Source organism: Oncorhynchus nerka, linkage group LG6 (assembly GCF_034236695.1).
Source record: "Oncorhynchus nerka isolate Pitt River linkage group LG6, Oner_Uvic_2.0, whole genome shotgun sequence".
Lineage (NCBI taxonomy): Eukaryota > Metazoa > Chordata > Actinopteri > Salmoniformes > Salmonidae > Oncorhynchus > Oncorhynchus nerka.
The window spans coordinates 47,312,313-47,335,859 of NC_088401.1; the positions used below are offsets into that span (position 1 = coordinate 47,312,313).

Consider the following 23,547-nt stretch of genomic DNA (forward strand, 5'->3'; position numbering starts at 1 on the left):
GGGGTTAGGGGTGGTATAGTACCTGTAGGGAGATGTGGGTAGTTAGGGGTCAGGGTGGTATAGTACCTGTTGGGAGATGTGGGCAGAGTTAGGGGTGGTATATTACCTGTTGGGAGATGTGGGCAGAGTTAGGGGTCAGGGGTGGTATATTACCTGTAGGGAGATGTGGGCAGAGTTAGGGGTCAGGGGTGGTATATTACCTGTAGGGAGATGTGGGCAGAGTTAGGGGTCAGGGGTGGTATATTACCTGTTGGGAGATGTGGGCAGAGTTAGGGGTCAGGGGTTAGGGGTTGTATAGTACCTGTAGGTAGATGTGGGCAGAGTTAGGGATCAGGGGTTAGGGGTGGTATATTACCTGTAGGGAGATGTGGGCAGAGTTAGGGATCAGGGGTTAGGGGTGGTATAGTACCTGTTGGGAGATGTGGGCATAGTTAGGGGTCAGGGGTGGTATATTACCTGTAGGGAGATGTGGGCAGAGTTAGGGGTCAGGGGTGGTATAGTACCTGTAGGGAGATGTGGGCAGAGTTAGGGTCAGGGGTGGTATAGTACCTGTTGGGAGATGTGGGCAGAGTTAGGGGTCAGGGGTGGTATATTACCTGTAGGGAGATGTGGGCAGAGTTAGGGGTCAGGGGTGGTATAGTACCTGTAGGGAGATGTGGGCAGAGTTAGGGGTCAGGGGTGGTATAGTACCTGTTGGGAGATGTGGGCAGAGTTAGGGGTCAGGAGTGGTATATTACCTGTAGGGAGATGTGGGCAGAGTTAGGGGTCAGGGGTGGTATATTACCTGTAGGGAGATGTAGGCAGAGTTAGGGGTCAGGGGTGGTATATTACCTGTAGGGAGATGTGGGCAGAGTTAGGGGTCAGGGGTGGTATATTACCTGTAGGGAGATGTGGGCAGAGTTAGGGGTCAGGGGTGGTATAGTACCTGTAGGGAGATGTGGGCAGAGTTAGGGGTCAGGGGTGGTATAGTACCTGTTGGGAGATGTGGGCAGAGTTAGGGGTCAGGGGTGGTATATTACCTGTAGGGAGATGTGGGCAGAGTTAGGGGTCAGGGGTGGTATATTACCTGTAGGGAGATGTAGGCAGAGTTAGGGGTCAGGGGTGGTATATTACCTGTAGGGAGATGTGGGCAGAGTTAGGGGTCAGGGGTGGTATATTACCTGTAGGGAGATGTGGGCAGAGTTAGGGGTCAGGGGTGGTATAGTACCTGTTGGGAGATGTGGGCAGAGTTAGGGGTGGTATAGTACCTGTTGGGAGATGTGGGCAGAGTTAGGGATCAGGGGTTAGGGGTGGTATATTACCTGTAGGGAGATGTGGGCAGAGTTAGGGGTGGTATAGTACCTGTAGGGAGATGTGGGCAGAGTTAGGGGTGGTATAGTACCTGTAGGGAGATGTGGGCAGAGTTAGGGGTGGTATAGTACCTGTCGGGAGATGTGGGCAGAGTTAGGGGTGGTATATTACCTGTTGGGAGATGTGGGCAGAGTTAGGGGTGGTATAGTACCTGTTGGGAGATGTGGGCAGAGTTAGGGTGGTATAGTACCTGTTGGGAGATGTGGGCAGAGTTAGGTGTGGTATAGTACCTGTTGGGAGATGTGAGCAGGGTTAGGGGTCAGGGGTTAGGGGTGGTATAGTACCTGTAGGGAGATGTGGGCAGAGTTAGGGGTCAGGGGTTAGGGGTGGTATAGTACCTGTTGGGAGATGTGGGCAGAGTTAGGGATCAGGGGTGGTATATTACCTGTAGGGAGATGTGGGCAGAGTTAGGGGTCAGGGGTTAGGGGTGGTATAGTACCTGTTGGGAGATGTGGGCAGAGTTAGGGGTTAGGGGTGGTATAGTACCTGTTGGGAGATGTGGGCAGAGTTAGGGGTCATGGGTTAGGGGTGGTATAGTACCTATAGGGAGATGTGGGCAGAGTTAAGGATCAGGGGTATAGTACCTGTTGGGAGATGTGGGCAGAGTTAGGGGTCAGGGGTTAGGGGTGGTATAGTACCTGTTGGGAGATGTGGGCAGAGTTAGGGGTCAGGGATTAGGGGTGGTATAGTACCTGTAGGGAGATGTGGGCAGTTAGGGGTCAGGGGTGGTATATTACCTGTAGGGAGATGTGGGCAGAGTTAGGGATCAGGGGTTAGGGGTGGTATATTACCTGTAGGGAGATGTGGGCAGAGTTAGGGGTCAGGGGTTAGGGGTGGTATAGTACCTGTAGGGAGATGTGGGTAGTTAGGGGTCAGGGGTGGTATAGTACCTGTTGGGAGATGTGGGCAGAGTTAGGGGTGGTATATTACCTGTTGGGAGATGTGGGCAGAGTTAGGGGTCAGGGGTGGTATATTACCTGTAGGGAGATGTGGGCAGAGTTAGGGGTCAGGGGTGGTATATTACCTGTAGGGAGATGTGGGCAGAGTTAGGGGTCAGGGGTGGTATATTACCTGTTGGGAGATGTGGGCAGAGTTAGGGGTCAGGGGTTAGGGTGGTATAGTACCTGTTGGGAGATGTGGGCAGAGTTAGGGATCAGGGGTTAGGGGTGGTATATTACCTGTAGGGAGATGTGGGCAGAGTTAGGGGTCAGGGGTGGTATAGTACCTGTTGGGAGATGTGGGCAGAGTTAGGGGTTAGGGGTGGTATAGTACCTGTTGGGAGATGTGGGCAGAGTTAGGGGTCAGGGGTTAGGGTGGTATAGTACCTATAGGGAGATGTGGGCAGAGTTAAGGATCAGGGGTATAGTACCTGTTGGGAGATGTGGGCAGAGTTAGGGGTCAGGGGTATAGTACCTGTTGGGAGATGTGGGCAGAGTTAGGGGTCAGGGGTTAGGGGTGGTATAGTACCTATAGGGAGATGTGGGCAGAGTTAGGGGTCAGGGATTAGGGGTGGTATAGTACCTGTAGGGAGATGTGGGCAGTTAGGGGTCAGGGGTTAGGGGTGGTATATTACCTGTAGGGAGTTGTGGGCAGAGTTAGGGATCAGGGGTTAGGGGTGGTATATTACCTGTAGGGAGATGTGGGCAGAGTTAGGGATCAGGGGTTAGGGGTGGTATATTACCTGTAGGGAGATGTGGGCAGAGTTAGGGGTCAGGGGTTAGGGGTGGTATAGTACCTGTAGGGAGATGTGGGTAGTTAGGGGTCAGGGGTGGTATAGTACCTGTTGGGAGATGTGGGCAGAGTTAGGGGTGGTATATTACCTGTTGGGAGATGTGGACAGAGTTAGGGGTCAGGGGTGGTATATTACCTGTAGGGAGATGTGGGCAGAGTTAGGGGTCAGGGGTGGTATATTACCTGTAGGGAGATGTGGGCAGAGTTAGGGGTCAGGGGTGGTATATTACCTGTTGGGAGATGTGGGCAGAGTTAGGGGTCAGGGGTTGTATAGTACCTGTAGGTAGATGTGGGCAGAGTTAGGGATCAGGGGTTAGGGGTGGTATATTACCTGTAGGGAGATGTGGGCAGAGTTAGGGATCAGGGGTTAGGGGTGGTATAGTACCTGTTGGGAGATGTGGGCATAGTTAGGGGTCAGGGGTGGTATATTACCTGTAGGGAGATGTGGGCAGAGTTAGGGGTCAGGGGTGGTATAGTACCTGTAGGGAGATGTGGGCAGAGTTAGGGGTCAGGGGTGGTATAGTACCTGTTGGGAGATGTGGGCAGAGTTAGGGGTCAGGGGTGGTATATTACCTGTAGGGAGATGTGGGCAGAGTTAGGGGTCAGGGGTGGTATATTACCTGTAGGGAGATGTAGGCAGAGTTAGGGGTCAGGGGTGGTATATTACCTGTAGGGAGATGTGGGCAGAGTTAGGGGTGGTATAGTACCTGTTGGGAGATGTGGGCAGAGTTAGGGATCAGGGGTGGTATATTACCTGTAGGGAGATGTGGGCAGAGTTAGGGGTGGTATAGTACCCGTAGGGAGATGTGGGCAGAGTAAGGGGTGGTATAGTACCTGTAGGGAGATGTGGGCAGAGTTAGGGGTGGTATAGTACCTGTTGGGAGATGTGGGCAGAGTTAGGGGTGGTATAGTACCTGTTGGGAGATGTGGGCAGAGTTAGGGTGGTATAGTACCTGTTGGGAGATGTGGGCAGAGTTAGGTGTGGTATAGTACCTGTAGGGAGATGTGGGCAGAGTTAGGGATCAGGGGTTAGGGGTGGTATAGTACCTGTTGGGAGATGTGGGCAGAGTTAGGGATCAGGGGTTAGGGGTGGTATATTACCTGTAGGGAGATGTGGGCAGAGTTAGGGGTTAGGGGTAGTATAGTACCTGTTGGGAGATGTGAGCAGGGTTAGGGGTGGTATAGTACCTGTAGGGAGATGTGGGCAGAGTTAGGGGTCAGGGGTTAGGGGTGGTATAGTACCTGTTGGGAGATGTGGGCAGAGTTAGGGATCAGGGGTGGTATATTACCTGTAGGGAGATGTGGGCAGAGTTAGGGGTCAGGGGTGGTATAGTACCTGTTGGGAGATGTGGGCAGAGTTAGGGGTTAGGGGTGGTATAGTACCTGTTGGGAGATGTGGGCAGAGTTAGGGGTCAGGGGTTAGGGGTGGTATAGTACCTATAGGGAGATGTGGGCAGAGTTAAGGATCAGGGGTATAGTACCTGTTGGGAGATGTGGGCAGAGTTAGGGGTCAGGGGTATAGTACCTGTTGGGAGATGTGGGCAGAGTTAGGGGTCAGGGGTTAGGGGTGGTATAGTACCTATAGGGAGATGTGGGCAGAGTTAGGGGTCGGGGATTAGGGGTGGTATAGTACCTGTAGGGAGATGTGGGCAGTTAGGGGTCAGGGGTTAGGGGTGGTATATTACCTGTAGGGAGATGTGGACAGAGTTAGGGATCAGGGGTTAGGGGTGGTATATTACCTGTAGGGAGATGTGGGCAGAGTTAGGGATCAGGGGTGGTATATTACCTGTATGGAGATGTGGGCAGAGTTAGGGGTCAGGGGTTAGGGGTGGTATAGTACCTGTAGGGAGATGTGGGCAGTTAGGGGTCAGGGGTGGTATAGTACCTGTAGGGAGATGTGGGTAGTTAGGGGTCAGGGGTGGTATAGTACCTGTTGGGAGATGTGGGCAGAGTTAGGGGTGGTATATTACCTGTTGGGAGATGTGGGCAGAGTTAGGGGTCAGGGGTGGTATATTACCTGTAGGGAGATGTGGGCAGAGTTAGGGGTCAGGGGTGGTATATTACCTGTAGGGAGATGTGGGCAGAGTTAGGGGTCAGGGGTGGTATATTACCTGTAGGGAGATGTGGGCAGAGTTAGGGGTCAGGGGTGGTATAGTACCTGTTGGGAGATGTGGGCAGAGTTAGGGGTGGTATAGTACCTGTTGGGAGATGTGGGCAGAGTTAGGGGTGGTATAGTACCTGTTGGGAGATGTGGGCAGAGTTAGGGATCAGGGGTGGTATAGTACCTGTTGGGAGATGTGGGCAGAGTTAGGGGTGGTATAGTACCTGTTGGGAGATGTGGGCAGAGTTAGGGATCAGGGGTTAGGGGTGGTATAGTACCTGTTGGGAGATGTGGGCAGAGTTAGGGGTGGTATAGTACCTGTTGGGAGATGTGGGCAGAGTTAGGGATCACGGGTGTATAGTACCTGTTGGAAGATGTGGGCAGAGTTAGGGGTGGTATAGTACCTGTTGGGAGATGTGGACAGAGTTAGGGATCAGGGGTTAGGGGTGGTATAGTACCTGTTGGGAGATGTGGACAGAGTTAGGGATCAGGGGTTAGGGGTGGTATAGTACCTGTTGGGAGATGTGGGCAGAGTTAGGGATCAGGGGTTAGGGGTAGTATAGTAACTGTTGGGAGATGTGGGCAGAGTTAGGGATCAGGGGTTAGGGGTGGTATATTACCTGTAGGGAGATGTGGGCAGAGTTATGGGTGGTATAGTACCTGCTGGGAGATGTGGGCAGAGTTAGGGGTCAGGGGTGGTATATTACCTGTAGGGAGATGTGGGCAGAGTTAGGAGTGATATAGTACCTGTTGGGAGATGTGGGCAGAGTTAGGGGTTAGGGGTGGTATAGTACCTGTTGGGAGATGTGGGCAGAGTTAGGGATCAGGGGTTAGGGGTGGTATATTACCTGTAGGGAGATGTGGGCAGAGTTAGGGGTCAGGGGTTAGGGATGGTATAGTACCTGTAGGGAGATGTGGGCAGAGTTAGGGGTCAGGGGTGGTACAGTACCTGTAGGGAGATGTGGGCAGAGTTAGGGGTCAGGGGTTAAGGTTGGTACAGTACCTGTAGGGAGATGTGGACAGAGTTGCGTATCTTGACGCTGGGCAGCTCCAGGTAGGTCCCTTTGCCCAAAAGGTGGACGGTGACGATCTTGTGGCACTTGTTTCCGGTGAAGCCTGGCAGGCAGCGACACACAGGCTCCCCTTCCACCACTAGACACTGGGCATCATTCTGACACTCTGACTGGTCACATGGGCTGGTCTGCAGCAGGATCATAGGAGGAGGGTTCTCGCAGAATAGACCACTACAGGAACACAGAGACAGTCCGTTAATATCACACTCAATCAAGCTGCCACACACACACACTCCACTATGGTCTCTCCCATTATGATTATACACACACACACACACACACACACACACACACACACACACACACACACACACACACACACACACACACACACACACAGTATATGTATGACTGCCCCTGACACATAACATCATAAGAGAAACTCTCTACGTCAAACAAAAAGGTGGCGGCCACATTGTTTCATTGATCCTGCTGTTCGTCGGCAGACAGAGACAGTGATGCATCATGAATCTTTCCCCCCAGATCCCATCCACAGGCCCGTCCCACACTTAGCGCTATAATTAGCCATATGGAGCTTCATCTGCCTCATCACACCACCGCTCCGCACCACCCAGTACCGCAGGCCTCAGACTAGACAGCCAAATAGAGGAAAACAAAGTACCATCTGAAGCTCCTCACAGTCTGGTTATCTGTGTGTGTGTGGGTTTGTGCGTGAGTGCGCCGGCGCCCTCCACAGATGGCGTGACGCTGTTGCGGCACTGAGTCTCTACAATGAGTTCAGTCGGTGCTGAATGTGGACTCACCTAAAGCCCTCCGTACACACGCAGGTGTACCCGTTGACTGCGTCCACGCACTGGGCCCCATGCTGACACTTGTTCTCCAGACAGTCGTTGTAGTCCTGCTCACAGTGTTGGCCCACGTAGCCGGGCAAGCACTCACACCTGACACCCACACAGGAAACAAAGGCACACAATGTTGCGAAGGAAAAAACTCACTCTCTCTCTGCCACCGAACTCTCTCAACTGCATTCCCTCTCTCTCAACCTTCTGGCGTATTGACGCTTAGCTGTGACTGAACACCCTCTATTACTTCACCTTTAACAACTGCCACTGAACAGTCCGTCTTCCTAACGTATGACCTTTCCCAACTGTTACTGAACTCTCTTCCTAACATAGGAAAACGGTTTTACTGCAGTAGTCTGCTACAAGTGTGACTTTAAACAGCACAGCCAACTCAACTTCCATTTGTTCCTTGTTCCTCAGTCATGAAAAGAACAGGATATTAAGACGGTGGAGGAACAGAACACAACAGGTTGTCCCGACGACTCCACCAGACACGGGTCACTTCCGGTGGGTTGCCACTGGTGACCTTTGAACTTGATTAGTCCCGCCCCCTCGGACAGCTGCCGGTCACTCACCTGAAGCCTTTGGTGAGGGGGATGCATTTGGAGTCATGCTGGCAGGGGTCAAAGCCTTGCATACAGGGGGCCACCACCTCCTCACATAGGTCCCCTGGGAAAACACACACACACACACACACACACACACACACACACACACACACACACACACACACACAGTGGGAAAGATAATACAGAGACTGTGAGATCATCGCCTAAGCTTCATTCTTCCACATACACACACTAGCTAACGTATGTCTTCATTTGACTTAGTGATATTCTAGTGCATTGCATATTTACAAGCCTAGGATCGTGAGTAACGTTTTTTTAAGAGTGTTTTTTGATTGGTCCCATTGTATTAGGATGACTATTATGATTACTCCCCAAAGCACCATCATGGCTTTCTCAGCATTCAACAGTTGGGTCTTGTTTCTACTGCCGGCCTGCCTGGTCTCCCATACAGGGGGAGTTGGGGGTTGTCTTGCTCAGGGTATTAGCCGTGCAAACTTGAAACACATGTACTATATTGTGCTGTAATCTGCATGGAATACAGGGCTGTGGCTGCCCAGATGAGGCCCCATCTGAATCCACTAAATCACTGCTTGGCCAAGTGTCCCGGTTCAATAAACCCTCTGTCCCTGTCCACCTGCTTGACTAGATCCCCTCCTCTAACAGGGGGGCTGCTGGGGCTCAGCCAGGCTTTCACAGCACAAGGCCTCTCCTCCTCTCCTTTACACTGACTGACTGACTCCCCCCCTCCCTCCCTCCACAAAGCCTCTCTGAGTCTGTCTGCGGCTGGGCTGAGGAAGAGTAGATGCAGACACTCCACAGCCTGGCCCCTGAGAGATCTTTCTCTCCCTCCCCCCTCTCTAACTCAGTCTCTCCCTCCCTCTTATCACTATCTCTCCCTCCCTCCCTCCCTCCACTTCTCTCTCTATCTACTGCCAGGTCTGTTTCCTCTGCCTCTCCCTCATCCGGCAGCCTCATGGTGGGGCCCTGGGGAAGTCTGCCAGCGTCCCAGCAGCCGCCACTCTACAGGGGAAATCCACTCCAATTGGGCTTCGATGGTGCTCTGTGGGGAGCTGTCACAATGTGTCTGTGTCTGCCTGTTTTCATTGCTACAGGCCTGGCACTGGTTTCGATTGGTACGGAAAACTGAAAGTCAGTAGTGGCAAAATGAGAGTTGATATGCACTCTATTCAATATGAAAAAGAAATCATTTTCCGTTTAGCTTGCAGTTTTAGTTTTACAGGGGAAACAGGAAAAATAAACCCAGAGAAGGTGTTGTGGAGAGAGAGACTGACCTTTTCCCATGTCATATCTGTCAGCTTGTAAAGGAAGAAAGAGAGAGAGGAGGATCGTTTATAGATGTCACTGTGTCTCATGGTTCTGATAACCAGAGGGTCCAGAACACTTAACCCAGATACACACACACACACACACACAGATGGAGGCCACGTCCACCCCCTGTGAGCAGGTCTGCCCTGTCGCTGAGAGAACAGAGGAGAACAGCGTTGAGGAGATAGTCAGCAGAGACTGGTCATCTCACGCTGCACTGTGAGGTGCGGCAGGGTAGCCTAGTGGTTAGAGTGCTGGACTAGTAAAAAGGTTGCAAGATCAAATCCCCGAGCTGACAAGGTCAAAATCTGTTGTTTTGCCCCAGTAGGCTGTCATTGAAAATAACAATTTGTTTTGGACTGCCTTGCCTAGTAAAATATATGTAAATAAAATAAAAAACTGCCTCAGAAGGTCAAGCAACATGCCAATTGGACAGCCACCTAGCCACCCCCTCCTTCTACCACTCTCTCCCTCCCTAACATCATGTTCCCAGGATCTATTGGTCATGTGATGCAGGCCAGTGAGACACTCTCTCTCCTTCTAGTCCAGGGTTCCTCAATAGGTCCATGGGTCAGAATTTATTTTGGACCACCAAGCTTTAAAAAATAAGCTTTTTATGTTTTGTTTTGTTGTTGGACATAAAATAACCAGGAAATCAGCTCAAAGTGATTTTAATTGAGGAAATCTGTTCCCAAGTATTCCCACGCACAAATAGAGAGGCATATGTGATCCTACCCCAATGTAATCAAGGTTTGAAATGATATATTCTTGGTCAAATACTATAACTGTTTAGGCTTCTTGTGGTCAATTTGCAATGTACAAACGATTTAGAACTGTGTCCCCCCCCCCAACCAACCTGCTAAATAAAATAATCCCACAGCTGAATTCAAATGAGAAGCCCTGCTCTAGACTATATCCATGTAGTCACACACACACACACACACACACACACACACACACACACACACACACACACACACACACCGTCTTGCTTGTGCTGGTTTAAAATAGGAAGCAGCCAAATAAAACTGCTCTGTGTGGATGGCTGGATGGATGGATAAGGGCGGAGAGAGAAGGAGGACAAACAGTTAGTTTAAAGGAGGCCTAATTGCTGGGTTAGCTTGCGGACTTCCCCTAGAGTCGGGCTGTGGCTGCTGCTTCACAGGGCCGCTTGGCGCTGCCCACCGCCAGCCCAGGTGCCCACACTGAGGGGGCAGTATGTGTAGCAGCCTGGCTGCTGGATGTCTCTCTACTGCCAGCCTCTAGCCTCATTGCCCCATACAGGCACTCTGTGTTCTTTGCTCTGGTCCCAGGGGAGGCTGGGACTGGGTCGGACACGGCACGGCGAGGCCTACAATTAGGCGTGCAGCGTTAATGACAGGGTCGATGTGCGTTGGAGCAGCTGCACAGATCAGCGCCCTCCCTCCCCTGTGACGCCTGAGTCAGGCAGGCGATGGCGGGTGATGGCCCATGATGCCCGACCGGGGAGCTGCCCTCCTCGCCTGTCTGCCGTGTGCACTGCAGAGAGAGAGAGGCCACAGCCTGGCAGAGAGACAGTGGGAAAACTTCTCTCCGTCTCTCTCACCAGAACTGGCTGCCTGCACTCGGAATTGCACTGTCAGCGATTGGGCAGAACTCACTGGACTGTGCAGGCAGGCCCCCCCCCCCAAGGGATTCCTACCCCCTCTTTGCCTCTTTGCTCCAACGTGACTGCAATGTCATCTCCAAAGAGCAGTTTCAGGTCAATGCGGAAAAAACAGTCCATTATAGGCTAGCGGAAAAAATTACTCTTTGGTTGATTTGATAAATAACTAAATGACTCACAATTGCTTTAAATGCAATTTCAGAGCAGAGGGGTTTGGAGTTTCGTCTATGTTTTAAGCAGACTTTTATCTTGATGTGGTTGACTCGTTTAAAAAAAAAGAAGTGTATTAGAATGTATTAGAGAAGCACAACAAGTGGATGAGAAGCCAATGTATGCTCATGGTGTGGCTCGTCTCCACACAGTAGTGTTCAGTGTGTGTGTGTGTGTGTCCAGTACCTGTGTAGTTGGGGGGGCAGACGCAGGTGTAGTTGTTGATGCCATCCACACAGGTGGAGTTGTTCTCACAGTCATTGTCCTCACAGTCATCTGGGTTCACCTCACACTGTAGACCCTCGTAGCCAGGTGGACACACACAGCTGCCGAGGGGAGGGGAGAGGAGAGAGAGACGATAGGGGGCACAGTTAGATAGTTAGCTCGAGAATAGGGAATAGAGTGCCATTTCAGACACAGCCAGAGTCACAGGACCATACTGGGTACACCCTCTCTACCCTCCACACTGAGTCGGGGAAGCGTAACTGGGTTTCTTTCCACTTGTCAAATCCACTCTCCAGATGCCCTCTGCTCTTTGTCTCTGGCCCCTCTATTAGTGACTAATGCCCTTTGAAAGCCTAAGACCTGGTATAAAACCTGCACTTTAATGGGAATAACAACAAAGGTAGAACTCCAGTGGCATTTGAAAATGTAATCAGGTCTGTCTGTGGATTCAATAATTTCAATTAGACTTGGGTTCCTGTTTGATCCTACGTGGAAGGGCATTCATCAAGCTATACCTAAATGTCATGTCTGGAATTGGTAGACCGATTGAGACCGTACCCTTTGACTCAGGCACCACTGGCTCTGAATCTCGCTTGCATTTTCTCTCTCTCTCTCTCTCTCTCTCTCTCTCTCTCTCTCTCTCTCTCTCTCTCTCTCTCTCTCTCTCTGGGCGGGTGGCTGGGGACAAGGCTGGCATCATGGGTGCGCGGCGTCAGGCGAGTGGGCAGAGGAGGGTGAGATAAGTGTTACTGAGCTATGGCGGGCGTTACCGGTGAGACGGGTAGCTTCATCAAGCGCCTGTCTTCCTCTGAAGGCCAGCGGCTGCTGGTTGAAAAGAAAGAAGTAGAAGAAAACGCAGAGGAGAGGAGCGCCTTTGATTTCTTTAAGCAGTTCTCCAGAGGGACTGGCTGGATCACTGAGGTGTGTCATTAATGAGGCAGAGAGCTGGGGTAAACCTGGGGTCGGGCGGTTGGTTGGCGTTTAAAGAGGCCAAACAGTGGGAGACGGAAGAGAGAAGAGAGTGACAGTCATCTGCCTCCAGCTCTACAGAGCCATGGGATCTCACGGTGTCACTCACACACTGAAACACCACTGCTGACTGCCCGCTACTCCTCTGGCTGTACCCACTAGACAGGAAATAGGGTCCCTTTTGGAGCGTAGAGAGGGAAGTGTGGGCCCAGTATGGTTCCATGACTGCATGTCGGTAGGGTAGTGATGGTAGAGAGGTCATCGGTGTGTACCTGAACTGTTCCACTTGGCTTGGCATCAGGTGGCAGGTCCCTCCGCTGGCACAGGGGAAACTGATGCAGGCGTTGATGGCTATCTCACAGTTCTGACCCTGGGAGGGAGAGAGGTGTTAGACTGTCTATCACTGTGTGTGTGTGTGTGTGTGTAGTGGTTGTGTTACAGTATAGTGCCATGTGCCATTCAAGACCCTTAAGTCCACAGTCACATACAGCGTAGGAAGAGACAGTTTGCGTCCCAAATGGCACCCCATTTCCTACATAGGGCACTACTTTAAACCAGAGCCCTACGAACCCTGGTTAAAAGTAGCACACTATAGAGGGAATTGTAGCTATATCATGAAGCCGTATCCTTTCCACACGCAACCGCCATGCATGTCCCTCAGAGACACTGGCTCCCTGTTTGAATTTGAAACCACCGCCACCGTGACGCCCACTTTCTCTGATCAAAGACGCCATACGGACGCTTGTTTTTTTTGGGGGGGGGGGGTTCATTATCTTTTCCTCTTCTTCTCTCTCTCTCTCTCTCTCAGCTTCTCATTCTCCTTACACATTTTAATTCATTTAAGCCCAGTGGAGGCCGACAGAAAACAACATGCACGCACCCACACAAACACACACACGCACGCACACACACACGCACGCACGCACGCACACACACACACACACGCACGCACGCACACACAAACACACACACACACAAATGCACGCACGCACACACACACAAACGCACGCACACACACACACATGCACGCACACACACAAACACACACACACGCACGCACACACACACACACAAACACACACACAAACATTAAGATTTTAATTAAAAAGCAAGGCCAGGGGCTTTGTCCCTGTAGAGGGCTCGAGGTTAAGTTTGTATCTGTGTCTGTGGAGCAGGACACTGACAGGAATCCCATAACCAAACAAAAGGCTAATGATTAGACAAACCAACAGCACACAACACAGTGGGGACATTAAAAAACACACACACACACACCCGCCAGGTACACAGACACGCACACACCCATCTGCTGGATATTTGAACCCTATTTTACCCTTGGGTGGATTTGTGTGAGTTTTTCCAGACGACAGCCTTTTACCAGTTATTGTAACCCTCCCCTCAATACTTACACCCAAACCAACTGTTGCATTTCTCCAGGTCGTGGTTGTGTGTGTTTGTGTGTGTGTGTGTGTGTGTGGGGGGCTGTGTACTCACTTTGTAGCCAATGGGACAGGTGCAGTGGTAGGAGCCACTAACGTCGCTGGCACATGTGCCATTGTTCAGACAGGGGCCGGCAAGACAGGGAGCACACTTTGCCATCAGATTTAGATCCACTGGACCTAAGAGAGAGAGAGAGGGGGGAGAGAAAAATAGAGAGGGTGAGATATGGGGAGAGAGAGAGAGGGGGTGGGGGGTGGAGGGAAAGGGAGAGAAAAATAGAGAGGGTGAGATATGGGGAGAGAGAGAGAGAGAGAGAGAGGGAGGGAGGGACTTAGAGAGAGGCAGACACCAACAGATAGGGAGAGGGAGATGTAGAGGGAGTCAAAGAAAAACAGAGAGGGGGACAGGGGGAGAGAGGGAGAGGGCGATTGAGAGAAAGAGAGAGGACAAGAGCGACAAAGAGCGAGTGAGATATTAAAGAAGAAAGATTGAGAGAGTGAGTCACACGATGCGATTCCACTCACTCTTTCTCTCCGCACTATTTTGGCATGCGTGGTTACAGAGGGCAGAAATATGTGGCAGCTGGGTTTACTCCCCTTTAGAGGAGAGGGAGAGAAGGGGGAGGAAAGGAGAGGGTGAGAGGGGAGAGGAGAGAAGGGGGAGGAAAGGTGGCGGTAAGAGGGGAGAGGGAGAGAAGGGGGAGGAAAGGAGAGGGTGAGAGGGGAGAGGGAGAGAAGGGGGCAGGAAAGGAGAGGGTGAGAGGGGAGAGGGAGAGAAGGGGGAGGAAAGGTGGCGGTAAGAGGGGAGAGGGAGAGAAGGGGGAGGAAAGGAGAGGGTGAGAGGGAGAGGGAGAGAAGGGGGCAGGAAAGGAGAGGGTGAGAGGGGAGAGGGAGAGAAGGGGGAGGAAAGGTGGCGGTAAGAGGGGAGAGGGAGAGAAGGGGGAAGAAAGGAGAGGGTGAGAGGGAGAGGGAGAGAAGGGGGAGGAAAGGTGGCGGTAAGAGGGGAGAGGGAGAGAAGGGGAGGAAAGGTGGCGGTAAGAGGAGAGAGGGAGAGAAGGGGGAGGAAAGGTGGCGGTAAGAGGGGAGAGGGAGAGAAGGGGGAGGAAAGGTGGCGGTAAGAGGGGAGAGGGAGAGAAGGGGGAGGAAAGGTGGCGGTAAGAGGGGAGAGAAGGGGGAGGAAAGGAGGAGAGGGTGAGAGGGAGAGGGAGAGAAGGGGGAGGAAAGGAGAGGGTGAGAGGGGAGAGGGAGAGAAGGGGGAGGAAAGGTGGCGGTAAGAGGGGAGAGGGAGAGAAGGGGGAGGAAAGGTGGCGGTAAGAGGGGAGAGAGAGAGAAGGGGGAGGAAAGGTGGCGGTAAGAGGGGAGAGGGAGAGAAGGGGGAGGAAAGGTGGCGGTAAGAGGGGAGAGGGAGAGAAGGGGGAGGAAAGGAGAGGGTGAGAGGGGAGAGGGAGAGAAGGGGGAGGAAAGGTGGCGGTAAGAGGAGAGGGAGAGAAGGGGGAAGAAAGGTGGCGGTAAGAGGGGAGAGGGAGAGAAGGGAGGAAGAAAGGAGAGGATGAGAGGGGAGAGGGAGAGAAGGGGGAGGAAAGGTGGCGGTAAGAGGGGAGAGGGAGAGAAGGGGAAAGGGAGGGAGGACGAGAAGGGAGGAAGAAAGGAGGGGTGAGAGGGGAACGGGTGAGTGGGGGAGAAGGAGGAGGAAAGGCAGGGGAGGAGGGGGAAGGAGGAGAGGGACGAGGAGATGCAGGGGGAGAGGAGAGAGGGAGGGGTACAGGAAGAGCAGAAGTAGGGGAGCGAAGTGAGGAGGAGAAACGCGAGCAGCACCTTTGCACTGGAAGCGGTTGAGGGGCGTGGTGAGCAGCAGGCGGTCGGCCATGTCAGGTGGTCCAGTACAGCGGGCGATGCCAGGCTCCTTGAAGCCGGCCTTCACCCACTGGGACAGCCAGCGCAGGTCACAGTTACAATACAGGGGGTTGGCACCCAAAGCCCTGGGAAACAGCGAGATATTGGAGTTATGCATCTAGTGGTCACATATGGAAGTGCAAGAGTATATGGTGCAGGCAGGCATGTGTACATACAGACAGTCTGTAAACACACACTGGTCTGACGTGTACATAACCAGTAGCACAAAGCCAATTCATACATTTAAAAAAGAAAACATGTTTGCCTTGAACTTTCATTGCCTTTAATAAAACAGAGGATCTTCGTTCATGTCTAGTATCCCATATTTTTTTGGTTAAACTTCTTCCGTCTCTCAAGTCTCTTTCAGTGCAGAACACCCAAACTACAGTATTGCTACTTAAAACAAGAGGCAGGAACCAGAGAGAAAGTAACAGAGGAGCCACGTGATGTATGCCTCTTCGTGGTTATAAAATGGCTTCCTGTGGGGCCCACGCTGTTCTCTTGGCGCTCCCAACACAACACTGCTCTCCTGTGTGTGTGTGTGTGTGTGTATATATATGTGTGTGTGTGTGTGTGTGTGTGTGTGTGTGTGTGTGTGTCGTGTGTGTGTGTGTGACTATATTACTATTGTGGAAGACCACACACTACTATCACACTCACAGATGAGACAGAGATGTCAAATGGTTGAAGGCTCCCTCTGGTATAGTTGAAAGGTCATTTCCGTGGAGAGTCCTGAAAGAGATTGAAAACAAGAAGAGCGTCAGCGATGGGGGTGATGGCTGATGGACATCAAGCCCTCTCATTGTTTCTCCACACCCGGAGGGTCCCCAGGCTCCAGACCTTTAGCATGTTGCTAACCCTTTCAAGGCCCTGCCGTGTGAATGCAGTGGGCAGTGGTGGTGTGTCTGCCTCTGTCTGGGTTCACATTCCATTAGCCGTCGCACACACACACACAGTAGACACATGCACCACACACACGGACACATAATACACACGCACGCACCACACTTACACCCCCCCCCTCCACACCCACACTGCGTGGCGTGCCAGCTCTGTGAAGTGATTTCCCTGTCCCTCAAGGGCCCCAGCCGCCACCCACAGGCCTGCCACAGTCAGAGGGGATCCAGAGGGCCTGACAGCAATAGAACCCACCAACCCACCGACCCACAGGACAGACAGTCCTACGCCTTTCAGCCTCTGCCAGACGCACCCCGGGGAGATTCTGGGTAATGAACAAGTGACAATGATGGCTGCCTGGCAACTGGTGACTAGGTAGGCCGGAGTAAAGAGAGAGAGAGGGAGAGCGCAGGAGAGGGAGAGAGATAGAGAGAGCGGGAGAAGGAGAGCGAGAGAGAGTGAGCGGGAGAAGGAGAGCGAGAGAGAGAGCGGGAGAGGGAGAGCGAGAGAGAGAGGAGAGCGAGAGTGAGCGGGAGAGAGAGAGAGCGGGAGAGAGAGAGAGGGAGAGAGAGAGCGGGAGAGGGAGAGAGAGCGGGAGAGGGAGAGAGCAGGAGAGGGAGAGAGAGAGAGAGGGAGATAGAGAGAGAACGAGAATAAGAGAGAGAGAGAGAGCGGGAGGGAGGGAGAGAGAGCGGGGAGAGAGAGGAGAGGAGAGAGAGAGAGAGGGGAGAGAGATAGAGAGCGGGAGAACGAGAGAGAGAGAGCGGGAGAGCGAGAGAGAGAGGGAGGGAAGTGAGAGCGGAGAGGAGAGAGAATAAGAGAGAGGGAGAGAGCAGGAAAGGGAGAGAGAGAGCGGGGGGAGGGAGAGAGAGGGAGAGTGAGCGGGAGAGAGAGAGAGAGGGAGAGAGTGAGCGGGAGAGAGAGAGTGAGAGAGAGCGGGAGAGAGAGAGAGAGCGGGAGCGAGGAAGAGGGGAGAAGAGAGAGAGGGAGAGAGAGAGAGAGAAGAGAGGGAGAGAAGAGAGAGAGAGAGAGAGAGAAGAGCCCAGAGATAGAGAACAGAAGAGAGCAGGGAAAGAAGCGAGAGAGAGGGTGAGCGGAGAGAGAATAAGAGGGGGCCCATTTAGAGGGAGAGGAGTAGGAAAGGGAGAGAAGAAGAGAGAGGCGAGGAAAGGAGGGAGAGAGAGGAAAGGGAATGGAAAGAGGGAGGGGAGGGAGAGAGAGAGAGGAAAGGGGGGAGAGAGGCAGAGGAAAGGGGGAAGAGAGAGAGGGGGGGAGAGAGAGAGCAGAGGAAAGAAAGTGAGCGGGAGAGAGAAAGGGGGAAGAGGGCAGAGAAAGAAGAGGGCAGAGAAAGAGAGAGAGCAGAGGAAAGGGGGAAGAGAGACAGAGAAAGAGTGAGCAGAGGAGGGGGAGAGAGGCAGAGGAAAGGGGGAAGAGAGGCAGAGGAGGGGGAAGAGAGAGAGCAGAGAGGGGGGAGAGAGAAAGGGGGGAGAGAGAGAGGAAAGGGGGAAAGAGAGAGAGAGAGGGGGAAGAGAGGCAGAGGAAAGGGAAGAGAGAGAGGAAAGGAAAGAGGGGAGGAGAGAGCAGAGGAGAAGGAGAGAGAAAGCGGGAGAGGGAGAAAGAGAGAGGCAGGGAGAGAGAAAGGGGAAGAGAGAGGGGGGAGAGATAGAGAGAGGGGGGAGAGAGAGAGGAAAGGGGGGAGCGCTCCATCCCTATATCTATGAACTGGGGGGCCTGATGGCCCTGTGGGGCTCTCCTAGCCCAGGCCCTGACGTGTACCTGTAGACTGTTGTGTTCCAACAGTCACCTCCTGGCCTAAGTTAATAAGCAGTGTTTTCAGCTCCATCTTAACAGCCCAGAGGAAGCAATAGAGAAGAAGAAAGAGCGTTTAGCTTCTGTTTTCTATGTTTTATTTATTTGGAGTTGTTTTGGAGCCGGGGGAGGAGGGGAAGATGGATGACAGGGAGGCTGGGAGGCAGGGGGCCCATTTATCACACTGCACACTGGGCGGAGGGGAGGAGGAATGGGGGAAGAAGAGAAGCAGAGGTGAAGAAGAGGGAGACAAAAGGGAAAGGGGGAAGAGGAGGAGGATAGGAGAGAGGAGGAAAGGGGAAGAGAGGCAAGAGGGGGAGACGAGAGAGGAAAGGGAATGGAAAGAGGAGAAAAGGGGGAGACAGAGGTGGAAGAGAGAGAGAGAGGAGAGGCAGAGGAAGAGAGGCAGAGGAAAGGGGGAGAGGCAGAGGAAGAGGAAAGGGGGGAAGAAGAGAGGCAGAGGAAAGGGGGAAGAGAGAGGGGGAAGAGGCAGAGAGGAAAGGGGGGGGGAAGAGAGACAGAAGAGAAGAGGAAAGGAAGAGACAGAGGAAAGGGGGAAGAGAGACAGAGGAAAGGGGGAAGAGAGGCAGAGGAAAGGGGGGAGAGGCAGAGAAAGGGGGAAAGAGGCAGAGGAAAGGGGGGAAGAGAGGCAGAGGAAAGGGGGAAGAGAGGCAGAGGAAAGGGGGAAGAGAGGCAGAGGAAAGGGGGAAGAGAGGCAGAGGAAAGGGAGGAAAGAAGAGAGAGGAAAGGGGGAAGAGAGGCAGAGGAAAGGGGGGAAGAGAGGCAGAGGAAAGGGGGAAGAGAGGCAGAGGAAAGGGGGGGAGAGAGGCAGAGGAAAGGGGGAAGAGAGGCAGAGGAAAGGGGGAAGAGAGGCAGAGGCAAGAAGGAAGAGGGGGGAAGAGAGGCAGAGGAAAGGGGGAAAGGGGAGGAAAGGGGGGGGAAGAGAGGCAGAGGAAAGGGGGAAGAGAGGCAGAGGAAAGGGGGAAGAGAGGCAGAGGAAAGGGGAAGAGAGGCAGAGGAGGAGGCAGAGGAAAGGGGGAAGAGAGGCAGAGGAAAGGGGGGAAGAGAGGCAGAGGAAAGGGGGAAGAGAGAGAGAAAGGGGGAGGAAGAGAGAGGCAGAGGAAAGGGGGAAGAGAGGCAGAGAAAGGGGGAAGAGAGGCAGAGGAGAGGAAAGGGGGAAGAGAGGCAGAGGAAAGGGGGAAGAGAGGCAGAGGAAAGGGGGGAAGAGAGGCAGAGGAAAGGGGGGAAGAGAGAGGGGGGAAGAGAGGCAGAGGAAAGGGGGGAAGAGAGGCAGAGGAAAGGGGGGAAGAGAGGCAGAGGAAAGAGAGAGGCAGAGGAAAGGGGGAAGAGAGAGGAAAGGGGGAAGAGAGGCAGAGGAAAGGGGGAAGAGAGGCAGAGGAAAGGGGGAAGAGAGGGGGAGAGCAGAGGAAAAAGGGAGAAAAAAGAAGAGAGGCAGAGGAAAGGGGAGAGGCAGAGAGGGGGGGAAGAGAGGCAGAGGAAAGGGGGAGAGAGGCAGGGAAGAGAGAGGAAGAGGAAAGGGGGAAGAGAGGCAGAGGAAAGGGGGAAAGAGAGGCAGAGGAAAGGGGGAAGAGAGAGGCAGAGGAAAGGGGGAAGAGAGAAGGGGGAAGAGAGGCAGAGGAAAGGGGGAAGAGAGGCAGAGGAAAGGGGGAGAAAGGGGGAGAGAGCAGAGGAAAGGGGGAAGAGAGGCAGAGGAAAGGGGGGGGAAGAGAGAGAGGCAGAGGAAAGGGGAAGAGAGAAGGAAAGGGGGAAGAGATGCAGAGGCAGAGGAGAAAGGGGGAAGAGAGGCAGAGGAAAGGGGAAGAGAGGCAGAGGAAAGGGGGAAGAGAGCAGAGGAAAGGGTAAAAGAGAGGCAGAGGAAAGGGGGGAAGAGAGGCAGAGGAAAGGGTAAAAGAGAGGCAGAGGAAAGGGGGAAGAGAGGCAGAGGAAAGGGTAAAAGAGAGGCAGAGGAAAGGGGGAAGAGAGGCAGATGAAAGGGGGGAAGAGAGGCAGAGGAAAGGGGGAAGAGAGGCAGAGGAAAGGGGGAAGAGAGGCAGAGGAAAGGGGGGAAGACAGTAGAGAGGAGAAAGGAAGGAGTAACACTTACAGGAGACGCAGAGATTTAAGGCCATCAAATGCGTGTACTTGGATACAGCGAATCTGGTTGTAACTCAGGATCCTGTCATTCAAAAGAGAGGAGACAGTTATAATTCAAACGGATGGGAACATAACAGAGTGTGTGTGTGTGTGTGTGCGCGTGTGTTTTATACGACTATAAAAGTGACTAAGGCCACTGTGTCCAGCCCGGTGTGGCCAGACAGCCGGTAAGGCCGTGGCGCATCGTCATGGTAACTCACAGAGTGGCGAGCTGAGTCATGTTGCTGAAGGTCATGGAGGCCACAGTGCTGATGCTGTTGTTGCTTAAGTCTCTATGTGATACCAAACACACAACAGGACGCAAGGTCACTTCAGGGAAGAACCAGAGCTGACAAACACCTTTAAAGTCCACAGAGACAACACAGAACTGTCTCGCCTTGACACAAACCCAAATGGTCAGTTTCAATGTTTCAGTAAATAATACACAATATCCTCTGCTGAGATTGTTTTGGCATTGTTAACATTATGCAGGACCTATGACCAGCGAGGAATATACAATGATTTAACTTGTGATTTGACTTGGAATAGACACCATACATACACAAGAGACAGTTGCTTAAGTGTGGACAGTTCTTTGGGGATGGACATCAGAAGGTTCCCTTCCATGTATCTGAAATGAGGAGGGAGGTGAAGGCATTAGATCCTGGGTTTATATCAAACACGCAGACATACACTCCACCACTTCAAAATCACCCAATCACTATAAATCCCTTGGTTATGTCCTGATTCATGGAAGAGCATATTTATGGAACAGCTCATCCACAAAGGAATGATGTAGCATCAGGTACACAGCGAATCAATAGATAATCAGGACTATGCCAGGGCTGGAGGAAGGAGGCCTTTCCTGTAATGGGTAGGGAGAGTGTGTGGAGGTGAGAGTGCCTGTAGGGGTGTGTATGGATGAGAGTGTGTGTAGGGTGTGTATAGATGAGAGTGTGTGTAGGGGTGTGTGTTGGTGAGAGTGTGTGTATGGGTAAGAGTGCGTGTATGGGTAAGCTGTGTTTATGGGTAAGAGTGCCTGTAGGGGTGTGTATGGATGAGAGTGTGTGTAGGGTGTGTATAGATGAGAGTGTGTGTAGGGGTGTGTGTATGGGTAAGAGTATGTGTATGGGTAAGATGTATTTATGGGTAAGAGTGTGTGTAGGGGTGTGTATTGGTGAGAGTGTGTGTTGGGGTGTGTATTGGTGCGAGTGTGTGTATGGGTAAGAGTGTGTGTATGGGTAAGCTGTGTTTATGGGTAAGAGTGTGTGTAGGGGTGTGTATTGGTGAGAGTGTGTGTTGGGGTGTGTATTGGTGAGAGTGTGTGTTGGGGTGTGTATTGGTGAGAGTGTGTGTTGGGGTGTGTATTGGTGAGAGTGTGTGTTGGGGTGTGTATTGGTGAGAGTGTGTGTAAGGTGTGTATTGGTGAGAGTGTGTGTAGGGGTGTGTATTGGTGAGAGCGAGAGAGAGAGGGTAGGTAGAGAGAGAGAGAGAGAGAGAGAGAGAGAGAGGGGTAGGTAAGAGAGAGAGAAAGAGAGAGAAGGGTAGGTAGAGAGAGAGAGAGAGAGCGAGAGAGAGAGGGTAGGTAGAGAGAGAGAAAGAGAGAGAGAGGGTAGGTAGAGAGAGAGAGAGAGAGCGAGAGAGGGTAGGTAGATAGAGAGAAAGAGAGAGAGAGGGTAGGTAGAGAGAGAGAGGGTCTAATAGTCTGTCGGAGGAGGAACAGCAGATGTGTTAGCTGTCAGGGACTGGCTCTCATAGACCCTGTTACTGCTTCGCAACACCGTTAGTCTTTTCTCCTCCCTCTCTCCTTTCCCCGACCATCGCTCTATCTATCATCTCCCTCTCTTTACTCCTCCACCATCTCTCTCACTTTCTCTCGCTCTCCTTTTCTCCCTCGCTCATCTTTCTCCACTATCTCTCTCTCTTTATGCCTCCACCACCTCTCTCTCTCCATCCCTCCACTTCGTCCTCTAAGGTGTGATGGTAAAAGCGGCCAGGCAGTGTGGTGTTAATGCAGCAGTCTGTCAGTGGCTGTGTGTGCCCTTTTCCATCTCCCAGAACACTGAGCCGAATTCCCCCTGTATCTCCCGACGGCATGCCTCCCTGACCTTCAACTATGGAGCTACCCGGCCTCCTGGCAGACACAGCATCCCTCTCAACCGACGGGTTAAACATCTGTTCCATCTATTTCTGACATGAAACTATTGAATTGTCCTTCTGAAACGTTTGATTTCAGCCCCGAGGATGACCTATACTCTGGATAATAGTGAGGAACGCCAGACCCAGGCGTGTGTGTGTTAGAGGTGGTGTGTGTATGTTAGAGAGAGAGAAAGGTATATATGGTGTGTGTGTGTGTGTGTGTGTGTATGTGTGTGTTTGTGTGTGTGTATGTGTGTGTGTGCATGGGACTCACAGCTCAGTGGTGTCCTTGGGGATGCCTTTGGGCAGAGTGCGCAGCCCCCGGTTACTGCAGCGCACCACTGTGTCTGAGCATGTGCACGACTCTGGGCAGCGAGACACCGGAAAACACACATTCTCCTCAGTGCCTGCAGAGAGGGAGAGAGAGAGAGAGAGAGAGGGAAATGAGGGAGAGAAAGGGGGTGGAGGGAGAGAGAGGGAAGGAGAGAGTGAGAGGGGAGGGAGACAGAGAGAGTAAATAAGACTAAGTCAGATGGGTGACTCCACTTACTCTTACTCTCAGCACTATTTTAAGAGCCGTCCCATTCACATTAGAGGAGTAGCTCGAGAGGGGAGGGTGGAAATGGTTTGTGATAGACATCTCACCACCCGGCAACACTGCCAGAATTTACTCGGCCCCTTTGAAAGTAGAACTCTATAAATGAAGCCCAAAGTGGAGGGGGAATCTGATAATTGCGCCACCACTTCCCAAATCTCTCCCCCAGCTGCCTTGCCTGGCGGGTCGAAATTCAACCATTATTAGAGTAAACATTTAATCATAATAAGAGATGCAGAAAAACAGGAGTTAAAGATCAGCCACATAATATTGTTCTTGGCCTGAGTCTCCCTCCCTCCCTGCTTCCCTCCCTCCCCTCCCCTTTAATCTAAGGCCTGAGAGATGATATCTGCAAAGGCTTGAATTGCACCCAAGATGAAAAAGAAACAGGGAATTAAGACACTAATGGAAGGTAATGAAGTCTGAGGTCTGCTCCAACAATAACACACACAGCACTGCCTGGGTCTGGGCTTGGCCGCTGCTGCCTGCCTGCCTAGAGAGGCCTCGGGTCTGGATGGGACAGAGGGAGAGAGGGATGGAGCTAGTCTAGTCGTAATCGCTGACTCACTTTTACACGTTGTTGATTGGGGGGGGGGACGTCAAATCTCCCCCCAAAATAATATTCTACTTTCATTGAGCT

The 23,547-nt window shown here is 52.4% G+C and overlaps 1 protein-coding gene across 1 annotated transcript in view; it reads right to left on the reverse strand.

Annotated features, from left to right (window-relative positions):
* LOC115130023 (slit homolog 3 protein-like) overlaps positions 1 to 23,547 on the reverse strand; it is a 236,498-nt gene that overhangs the window by 21,245 nt on the left and 191,706 nt on the right. Inside the window, exons 20-31 of the mRNA XM_065019593.1 lie at positions 22,587 to 22,719; positions 20,736 to 20,804; positions 20,395 to 20,466; positions 20,145 to 20,216; positions 15,995 to 16,066; positions 15,257 to 15,420; positions 13,497 to 13,621; positions 12,275 to 12,372; positions 10,995 to 11,134; positions 7,634 to 7,727; positions 7,020 to 7,157; positions 6,186 to 6,426 (exon numbers count right to left, since the gene is read on the reverse strand). Of these exons, the coding sequence (XP_064875665.1) occupies positions 6,186 to 6,426; positions 7,020 to 7,157; positions 7,634 to 7,727; positions 10,995 to 11,134; positions 12,275 to 12,372; positions 13,497 to 13,621; positions 15,257 to 15,420; positions 15,995 to 16,066; positions 20,145 to 20,216; positions 20,395 to 20,466; positions 20,736 to 20,804; positions 22,587 to 22,719 (1,418 nt within the window). The remainder of the gene's footprint in view (positions 1 to 6,185; positions 6,427 to 7,019; positions 7,158 to 7,633; positions 7,728 to 10,994; positions 11,135 to 12,274; positions 12,373 to 13,496; positions 13,622 to 15,256; positions 15,421 to 15,994; positions 16,067 to 20,144; positions 20,217 to 20,394; positions 20,467 to 20,735; positions 20,805 to 22,586; positions 22,720 to 23,547) is intronic.